Genomic DNA, 11,198 nt, shown 5'->3' with positions numbered 1-11,198 from the left:
AATTTAAAAAAAAAAAATCCTCTTCTTTGCAAGCTGTTCTAATAACCATACACACTGCTTACTCATTATTCTGAACAAACTCAAACTGTAAAAAGTAAATAGACTTTATAGCATAAAAGAATATCATAATCACTGCCCGCAAAGACCACTGCTGATTTAATGTTTACAGTCACTTTATAGAGCACAAACTTTTTTTTTTTGTACTGCACATTTCACAGCACAACCTGGGCTGAGGAGACTCTCTACGGATTGGTTTGAGATCCAGAAACCAGGATTTGGCAGCTGAACGTCTGTCTCTGTTAATGGTTTATCGTAACAATGCAAATCTATAAAGCTAGAATCAAGAGTAGGCCTGCTGCTGTGGACCAAAGCTGGTCTATGAGAATCTTTGACTTGAAAGTTACCCTCATCCTACCCCTCACTAAATGAGAGAAGAGTTATAGACTTTCCATAATTGCTTATTTTTTCTGATTACAAAAGTAATTCTTCTAATGCTTATTTTTCTATTGTTTCAGATAGAATATAGGGCAATAGTTTAAAACACATAAAAAAATTGGTTTGGAACACATTTACTTTATTTGTATAGTTTTAGTTTGATCATTTTGGCCTTCACCTCCTGACCTATACCCAGATGCACTGTACAGGTATATGTATGTACTATAGAAGGCTTTGTTTGTTAACAGGGATTAGTATTGGCTGAAATCCTGCAAAATTAGAATCAGTTTTAGGGAAGAAAGAACATTTTTTTTAATTTTTGGGGCCCTCGTTCCCACATTTGATAAGCGAACAAAGACTGAGTGCATATCACTCGCTTAAAAACAATCAAAAAGCTGACTGATGGAACGAATCATGTTTATCTTCAACAGAGAACAGAGTGTTGAGTGACTGGAGCACAACTGAGGGGAGACTCCATTTCTGGTTTGGGTTTCAGTAACATTTATTGGGCATTCACACTGAACACTACTGCACCAATCCTCCTATGTGGCGAGGTCACGACTGACAGACTGCTCCGGTTAAGACTAGTGAGATTAGAACAGGCTTGGATCAGCCAGCCCCTGTTAGAAGTACGGTGTAAAGGTCTAGTGTTTCTTACCACGAATCTGCTGCATATCTGTGTAAGAGATGAACATGTCCTCAAACGAAACAGAAAGCACAACAGCTGCACTCCTTGCGAAAGTGATAACTGTACTACTGGACGGAGCAATAAATACTGAGGACAAAACCGTAGTTTAAAAAAAAAAAAAGCAAAAAAAAAAAAAAAAAGCAAAAAATATGATCGATTATAAAAAATAATTGCAAATAATCATGAACATACAGAACTTTGCTGACAATCCAGAGAATCCGACTGTAGATCACTGTCAAGTTTTTTTGTACAATCATTTGCAGACTGAACACACACACACGCACGCACGCACACACACCCAGCACAATTTAAAACTGTTCACATGTTCTCATGCATGGAGGTCACACCTCGCATTTTCAGAGAGCGGCCAGTCAGATTTGAAGCACGACTAAATGCAGTAGATTCATTAGGGAAGTCCTTAATGAGTCCTCGAGACATTGGAAAAACGTTCTGGGGGAGATGGAAGGGTTGTAAATCCATCATTAAATGTTCAGAGGATCCCAGACTGCAGCCAAACTGCTTCAGTCCTACAGCAGAGGACAGTAGAGACAGTAGATTTACACCATGTCGCTAACCGCACTAACCACAGTCCTGCGGCTACTGGAGCCGCTACGAGTCTGGAGCGTGTGGCGCAGAGCTGGAGCTCCATGCTCAGTCACCTTGGCAGGGTGTACAATGCACCCAGCAGCAGAGGAGGCTCACACTCACTACTATTAGACAAAGACAAACACACAGACAGGTACTGCTCGCTCACACTCTCCCCCTCTCATTCACACACACACACACACACAGACAGACACACACTTGCATTCACACAATCACACAGAGCCTTGGTGCCACAGACAAAGGAGCGAGTCGTGTATGTGTGTGCGCTTGTGTGTTTATGTGGGAAGATGCACAGTCTGGATGCTGCTGCTCTGCTGCTTGTACTGTAAACAGAAAGAGAAAGGGATCACCCATTCCTCCTTTTCTCTTCCCTTCTCTGCAGTGTTCCTTCAGTTCTGTCCTCCGCTGTGGAGGTTGGCTCACTTCCCCAGTCTCTGCTCGCAGGATGCGTAGCACCGCAGGGCACCGAGTAAGTCCTCATAAGAGACATCTTTGTGGGAAGGCAAAGAGCTGTAGGAGACACAAACACACCCCATCAGACAACATAACCTATAAATGGAGGTTGATGAATGGGGTCATGAAGCCACCGGTCCATGACGAAGTACTTGAGGGGAAGACACAATACAAATGAATGGATTGTAAAGAGGGCATTTACCACCATCTAGTGGACAGTCATGGAAAGACCATACTCACAAGCAAGCTGAGGGATGTATTTAGCTGGCATTAGTGCATATCTTGGGAAATCTTTTCCCATATCTTGGGAAATCATTTCCAGCAATCCCACCAAATAGCATCAAAAACAGATTTTTGGGAGATTTTTGAAGTAAAAATCTAAAATTAACAACCCTCCCCCCCAAGCGCTCCTAAACCACAGTGGGCACCTCACACCACACATTAGTCTATAAACATTAATCTATAATGGAACTGAGCTTCCAAATTTCAGATTAATTGCAACACAGTACTGCTACATAACATGACTATGATTATTTGCATAGCTGTACAGATGTGTAGAATTTATATGCATAATAGTTTGTATACTGCACCAAATGTTCATTTAAATGGAAAGTTTATAACACAATTGAAAAGCTTGGGGTTTGATGGATGGTTGGTTTGCATCTTCAGTTTTCCACCGGAGCTACAAGTCTAATAGTGCTCAACATAATAGATGTTAATTAGCATGGTTAAAATCGCATGCCTAAATCATTCCACACTTGTCTTTCACATCTTATCTATAAATAGAGACAGAAAATTGGACCAAATTCCACAGACTTCAAGGTTTCTAGCATTGCAAGACACTTTCCGTTTTTTGATTCAAGTGTCATGCAGCATCATAATACATAATCAATTTTTAAAAAAAGATTACTTAAACTTGATACAAACCCCTGTAGATGTAGACATGTTCTTTAAGATGAGAAACTACTGATAAAGGTTTATTCTGGTAATCACACAGAAAGCCAGTAAGTCAGTATTCAACTGAGCTACTCTCAGCTAGTCACTGGCATTTTAAACAGTCAGTCTGTGGAGACTTGAAATGCGTGATGCAGCACACACAGGTTTAGCAGTTAATCTTCACAGATAATCACACTACAAGAGCCGACATTGGATGCCATTCATCCAGTTAAAGGCAATTAACTGTGTACGAGCTCGAAATGTCCCAAAGGTATCATGTGTTATTCTTATTTTATTTCAAGTTATTATTTATGTTTAAGTTTAATCTCCATGTAAAACAATACACTCTTCTACAGCAATTTAGCCGTAACTTCTTCTGATTATTATTACTGACACACTTTGTTTTGATAATGGCCAATATTGATCAGATTTATCAACTTAATATAAGCATTTAAAAGTAGTCTATCATACTCAAACACTACTACCCTATCCAGTATTTTCTGCTGATACCAGCTCAACACTGATGCCAATCAATCCTGATCGGTCAACTCTAACATTTCAAATACATGATCACAATACAAATATATCAACTCTGAGTCCTAGAAGTATTACATTCCACATCTTATTCCCAAACAACTACTTTGAGAACAAAACTGACTTAGAAATGATAGGAACAAGGAGTGGAAAGCAGATCTGGGCTACTAAAGGGATTAAAACACTCCTTAAATGGTTTTAAGTAAAGAATCTTGACAATTTAAAGAACCATTTAGATGCTTAAATAGTTCTTGGCCTTGTTACAATGATCTTCAAATATGAGAAAAACTTCTTTATATTCCTTCTTTTTTCCCCACCAGTCATTCCAAATTCTCACTCAGTATTTAGGCCCTCATCACATAATGCTACCAGAGCTAGTATGGTGAAGTCTAGCAAGGTCCACAGCATATTTTCAAATTGCTGCAAACTCAACATCAGTGGACAGCTGACAGCTTGGAGAACACAAACTGGCAGTTATGTTACCCAACCAAAGAGAGCAAGAACAGTTGTGTGCTCTGGGACACCTGGCCATGGATGGCTGTGGCATCACTGGGGATAGTACCAGCAATCTGCTGATGATTGGGTTGACGCTTATATGACTGCACCATGTGGGAGCAATTATTGAATGGTTCTATACAGCTAACTTTGTGAATTAAGGGACAATACCTTAAGCTTCCAATACTATAAAGAAGCCCTTTTGCTTTAGCACAACATTACACATTTGTAAATTGATCTCCAATCAAGAACACACACACACAGAGACACACACACTCCTCATACTCACATGAACTCTGTTAGTCTAATGTGCCAAGGCAGAAAGCCCAGTGTGCTCTCCACTGGACCAAACTTCAGCACCAGGTCTGGGTCAGGGATGTTCTTTGACTCTAAAGTGGGAAATAAAAGATACATGTTGTGTGTGAGCGGAAGAGTGAGGCTATGATGGGCTTATCAGTTCACACCATAAATTCTGTGGTTCCTTAAATGATTACTGAGCGCCTTTTATAATGGCCACTGGACAGCTGCAGGGCCAGAGAGCAGCTAGCAAGGAACAGCTGCACCAAGACGGCATAAAGAGTAGTGTCTCACAGCGTGCACATGCACAAAACTACCACTATAGTCCTGTTAAAAAAGACGAAGAGAACTTGTTTCAACAAGTGACAACTAACCTCATTTTCAAACCCTCCTCATATTTAATGAATACTGAAAGCAACAATAAGAAGTCATTAGGACAGATTTACCCTCTCGGACCTGGTCATTAGCATAACAAAATAACAACACATGCACACTGCCCACACAAGACGTTCATCGGTTATTTTCTTATGTGAACTTCAAACCACTGCATTAAAGAAGGATGAATCTCGGCTTCTTCTCGTTTCACTTTTCTTTCGTATTTCTTCTCTCACGTTTTCAATAAGGGGTGAACCACTCATTTCATCACTGTGATTAAAATACCTAATCTCTTTGATTATATACAATCACAATTACTCATTTACTAACTGGTAAAGTGGTCATGTAGTTATTACAGCACATCCAACCAGTGTGCAGTCTCTTCATAGCTGTTCGGTCCCATAATTTTCTCCATAATCTTCTTCTATTGCTGAGGTACATGAATATACCATAATACAAAAATATATGGACTTACACCAGCTGTTTGGTTCCTGGCATCTACAGTATTAAAGTATTAAAAGCTAAAGGCGCTTCTTTAAGTGATGCCATAGCAGAACCATGTTTTGTTCCATAAAGAACCATGTTTGTAGTAGAGAAATGCAAATGTGAGCCTAGAACGCTTTAAATTGGTCCTTCACACTCACATCACCATTACAAACATGGTTCTTTATGGAATCAAACACATCCTTTAACACTTAAAGAAATATTTAAAGCACTTTATTTTTGGAGCATTTCTTTTTCAGACTGATACTGGACAGATTGAAAACAGTTTTAATCTCTCCAGGACTGATTGGTTAAACTGAACTACAGCATATAACAACACATCTGACATTACTATCTAATCAGATATTGTTCATGCAGAATGCATATGCCCTTACATGACAATACTAGAAGCAAAACTCATAAATAAATAGACACAGGACACCACTAAAGGACCCCCTCTTTTAAGATGCAAAGGACTCACTTTTAAGATGCATTATTCTGTAACTATAATGAAACCACTATTTGTAGTTGTACAAGTTGTACATAATTAGGAACATGTTAAAAATCATTCCTAAAAGATAGTTTTCTAAAAACTAAATTCAAACAACTAACAACATACAAACAACTAACTCATGCCAAACAATCTCAGTTACAGGAGTAAGAACTGTAATGGTAATGAATATTTTGTGACCTATAGTCACACCAATCCTGTCCCTTTTTAAATATACTGCCGGTCAGCAGGTGGGTGGCCACTCACCTCGCAGTAAAGAATCCAGCACAGTGACGTTGATGTCTTTGGATGTCCTCTCTTTCTTCTCCACAGCCTTACACAGCTGCTGCGCGGCCTGTACAATACGGAGCTTTCCATCATCCGGAGACAACACCTTCACCACCGTTTGACACAGCAGGGCTAGACACACGCATACACACAAATGACGATGCAACAGTGAGTGAGAAAAGCTTAACTTAAGCAGGGCCTTCATATTCTAAGTGTACATGAAGATTCATACATACAATATATGGTTCGAATTAGGTGGTAATTGTGACCGACGAGTGTTTCAATGGATAGTTCTTTAGTGATCCATGTGTGTAAATGAGAAGTAGGAGCACGAGGAAAAACACTATTATTACATACATTATTTCATTTTACATTATGTAGATGTTTAAGAAACAAAAAAACTTTCAAAAAGATTATTTTAACCTTAAACGTATTCTCCCTTATACATGTCTTTTTGGAGCAGAGTTCTCTGTGGAAACACAAAAAAAAAACAACAACACAAAAACAGCTAGCCATCAGCAGCTGAGGCCCCAAGAGTGCACAATTGGCCTTGGTCTCTCCAGGATAGATAGATGGCGCCCTCTCCCCACATAGCATCTGCAGCTGGTGCGATGGAGCCGGGTATGCGGCACTTCCCTTCAGGCACACTGGTTGCCTGGTGATGAGGGGGCACGTGTTGGTTCGCCCTTACCAGTGTCGTTCTAACCCCCCCACCGCCCCAAAAAGCACACAATGAGTACATATGGGTTAGGTCATTAGCGGTCCAACTTTGGGAGGAAAATCAGTGCAATCTCTGATCCTTCACTTACATTATTGCTTATATTGGCTCAGTAGTGACTGCAGTTATTTATCTGCAACGTGTAACCATGTATACCTGCTTATATCCAAAAGGTGTGGGACATCGTGTTTGCTAATTGTTCTGCAATTTAGCGTAGCTTTGAATACTTAGCCGGCTATGTGAGCACAAGTTACCAAAAATATTCAGGTTTGGACCACTCCTAGACCAGGTTTGGAAAACAGTGGTGAACAGCAATCATATACAAGGTGAAAAGCCTCAGAACAGGCCATTCAAGTTAGCATTTCTGGCATAACCTGACTGTATACACCCATTATCCCAGGGATGGGTGTCGAGACTCACCATGCTGATCTGCACCATTGTTTAGGAACTCCAGTGAGTATTTGCAGCTTTCTGAGCCCAAGAGCTCCTGTTGCTGTTTCAGAATCTCCTCCATTAGTCTAGAGTTATTCCTCCTGAAGACACCTGCAAACAAACAGGAGAGGTTAGTCTGTGCTGCAAAGACTCTCAACAGTACCATACCTTCAAACAATTCACACAGATAACAAAAGGATGGGAAAAACAATGGAATTAAGTTTCTTCAGGGAGCACCTTAAATACACCTGACACAGGTGTTCAACTGCACACACAAGATTTGTAGGACTGCCAAATAAATGGGATGCTCTGGAGAAAGTAAAGCATTTGCTGGAATGATGGAGCTCCGTCAACTACCTTTGGGTTGAGTTGGAATGATCGAACATCAGTACTAGACCTGTCTGAAGCTCTTGCGGCCGAATGCAAAATCAATTTTCTTAACATGAACAATAAAGAGGCATAAACTTCTTATTAATAATTAATTTCTTATTCTTATTAATACCCTTGGTTTAGAAGAAACACACTTTTGGACACACTAAAGCTTGGCAAGGCAGCTGTCAGTTTTACCATCTGTGAGATAACGCAGAACAGACATCTGCAAGATCTCACACTTGAGACAAACTTAGACATAGAACTCAGCAGGGTTCTCGGTTTAATTTTAACCTCTCATGAGTCACAAACCTACAAGTCCAAATCAGGTCTCGCTCATGAAAATAAAACTTCCCTCTGACTGATGCATCACACTACTGTACTGTATCAGTACTGAGCTTTAAGAGTTGCTTAATCCGGGTTAAAGGTAATCCAGCCTGCAATGCAGTCTTTACCGCCCCAAGCACTCGGTTCATTGAGAAATATCCCTGGTGTGGAAGAAGGAGGGACTTAACTAGGCCAAGGTGCCAAGCTGAAATAACTGGGAACAGGAAAATAGGGGAGAAGCAGAACATTTAAAGATAGAGTAAAAAGGGCTAACTCTGAGGAAACTACAGAGATGTAGATGAATTATAAGATATTTCACATTCTCAACCTTATTATCTTATCTGTTTATTGTTTGGGACACCTGTAACATTACTGAATTGTTTACATCCTCCTACAGATTAGATGACATGGAGTTGGAGTGCAACACATTCCTAAAAATACTGATTTCAAACTTTACACTGTCAATCCAGTACCTCTGGGATGCGCTGGAGTTGTGTTTGTGGTCCAGCAATGATCATCCAACATCAGTACCCAACCTCCCTAATGCTGTTGTGGTTTAATGCAATCAAATCATCCCAGCAACTTTCCAACATCTAGAGCAAAGCCTTCCCAGAAGGTTTTGGACTTTGATGAATGGACCAATAGAAATGATCCAAAGTCTTTATACTTCAACTTCTACTGAGCGTTACATACGTTAACCGCTAACAGTTGTCATTTTTTTGAGAAGCAATGGCAAACAAATCAGGTCCACTTCTCTCTGTTCTCTCTCTTGCACAACTGGGGCACGCATGCTGAGATCCTGCAATGTTGCTTTTCAGTTATAACTTAGTGGCACATTTGAAGATCCATGATTATTTTTTTTTTATTATTTATTATTATTTTATTATTTTTTTTATGGTGTACAGGACCAGACAGTGAAATACGATGCGTTTCATTTGCTGGAAGCTTTAAACTACTTTATTTAGATTTGTTTCTGGAAATTATGCTCTCTGTCTGGTTAATGTTTACAATACGGGGCAAAGTTTCCATTGGTCCAATCAAAACCAGATTCTCTTACCTTAGATCAGCACTCCTTAGCAGACAGATCTCTCATAATACAGACATCAAACAGGTGCTTAGAGGCATCTGATATTTGAGCTTATTAGTTATTGCCTCCAGTAAATGTCTGCATTTTATTCATGTGGCTGCATTCATAACTACAGAAATAATTGCGATACTTCTCTGCTAATCCTCCAGCTTCTACAGATCTGTAGATAAATAGAATACTGCATATGGGCTTCGACCCACAGTTCCCATATCCGTGCACCCCCACTAAACATCACCTGAAGCCATGGTATATGAGGAGTGGACCAGATCATCACCATCTATGTCTCATGTATCACCATCTATTTTCTTGGGGGGGCAAGTTCTCATACCAGCCAAACGAGTTGTACAGACTGAACCGAGCTCCCACAACAGTGCTAACAGGCTCAGGCAGTTGATGTGGATTCTGCTATTGAGTTTTCACTGCAGGCTCAAAATCTCCCAAATCTCTAGGTGTTCACTAAAGGGAAGCAGAGAAGCCCCAAGCTCAGCAGGTCTGCTGACTCTGGTGCATGTGATTTCCTGAGGTTGGGTCACAGACTTCCCTTTGCCAGAGTTCAGCCGTTTCTTACATACAACTTACTACAGTGCGGCGGGCTCTTACCTTCATTATCATACACACTGACATAGGAGATTCCCACCGCCATGCACCACACCACCAGGTTGGCTATGTCCGTGTACTGCTGCTCCTCTTCGACCACCAGCAAGCCCACATGAAGGGGCAGCTTTTCCAAAGTCTTGCCGTCCGCTACCCAGCGATATCGGCGGGGTTTCGTCGTCTTTTTCTGGTTGCTAAAGCCCAGGGCTCCAGGCAGAAGCAGCGCGGCTCCGGCTCTCCTCCACAGCCGTCCGCCTCGCCTCCAAACGCGGCCTCGAAACCAAGCGGCGGCCGCTCGCTGGAGCTGGAGAAGGCAGTGCAAGAGCCGCCATACCAACTCATACAACAACGCCATGATTAAAAGTGTCTTTAAAAAGCGCGTCTGTCAGGAGCTCAGGCGATACTGCATGCTAAGGGGTTTTACAGTCCGCTCGGTCATAAAAGCCACTCCACTAAGCGCCAACACCGCAGGCTGCCGGCTGCCATTTCTCAGCCTTTCCACTTTGAACCCGCTGTGTTACATGGAGCTCTCTGATTGGACGACGCGTCCAAAGATCGTGGAGCAGCACAGCGAGAGGGTTCACTCAGCTAGGAAGACCGTGACCAAGGCGGATGTTTATTGTATAGCCATAGCTTAGGAAAATGCTAATAGTAATTTTATTTAGATAAAAAAATACTTTTTATTTTTTTATTGGCAACAAATGTTCATTTGGGTATATATATATATTATATAATTTTTATTTTATTATTATTTTTATATTTTTTTTACATTTTTTAAAGACTTTAATGCAGACCAAGAGGCACTACTACACTACACTAATATGTCCAAAAGTGTGAAGCTCATCAATGTTTCTTCTGAAATCATTTGTATGACATGGTTTCTCTTCCTTTTGCTGCAAACTAACTTTAATTAGTTTAATTAGGTTAGGAGGCCCAGATTTTTTAAAACCATAAACAGGCAGATTATCAAAATCCAAAACAAAATCAATTTTCTTTCAAAATGACAACATTGTGGGACATTATTAGATTTTTTCAATCTAATATTTAAATGTTAATTTTTAAATAAGACGTACTGTATGCTGTCTGCTATGTTACAGTGATGAGTGGAATACCAATGGCAGATTTCCTCTATAAATAAAAACACATACATAATCCTATGTATTTTTTTTTTACATTTTTTAAAGACTTTAATGCAGACCAAGAGGCACTACTACACTACACTAATATGTCCAAAAGTGTGAAGCTCATCAATGTTTCTTCTGAAATCATTTGTATGACATGGTTTCTCTTCCTTTTGCTGCAATAGCAGCCACTCCGTGAACGGCTTTACCCTCTACGCTGGAACATTGCTGTGAGGATTGCTTGCACTGACTGCATTTAGCCATAAGAGCATTAGTGAGGACAGGTGCTGATGCTGGATGATCAGTTCTGAAGTCAAACTCGTACCAAAGGTACTGGATAAAGCTCCATAACCCCACAGAATGCAGTTCCTGTGCTGAGACTTGTTATATATATATCAGATACAGCCTCAGTGTTTCTCCATCTTTCATTTGGGCCAATTGTTGTGATCATGTGGCCACGTGATGCAAAC

The 11,198-nt window shown here is 40.5% G+C and overlaps 1 protein-coding gene across 1 annotated transcript; it reads right to left on the bottom strand.

The window, feature by feature from the left end:
• Positions 1 to 533: 533 nt before the first annotated feature.
• On the bottom strand, positions 534 to 10,093 carry nus1 (NUS1 dehydrodolichyl diphosphate synthase subunit). Its single transcript, XM_072656566.1, has 5 exons — positions 9,614 to 10,093; positions 7,219 to 7,341; positions 6,060 to 6,212; positions 4,437 to 4,536; positions 534 to 2,239 (listed from the first exon to the last, which is right to left on the bottom strand). The coding sequence occupies exons 1-5, from the start codon at positions 9,960 to 9,962 to the stop codon at positions 2,149 to 2,151; spliced, it is 816 nt and encodes a 271-aa protein (XP_072512667.1). The 5' UTR covers positions 9,963 to 10,093; the 3' UTR covers positions 534 to 2,148.
• Between the last annotated feature and the right edge of the window lie 1,105 nt (positions 10,094 to 11,198).

Source organism: Salminus brasiliensis, chromosome 1, assembly GCF_030463535.1.
Source record: "Salminus brasiliensis chromosome 1, fSalBra1.hap2, whole genome shotgun sequence".
NCBI classification, from domain to species: Eukaryota; Metazoa; Chordata; class Actinopteri; order Characiformes; family Bryconidae; genus Salminus; species Salminus brasiliensis.
This window is presented reverse-complemented; position numbering and strand designations above follow the sequence as displayed.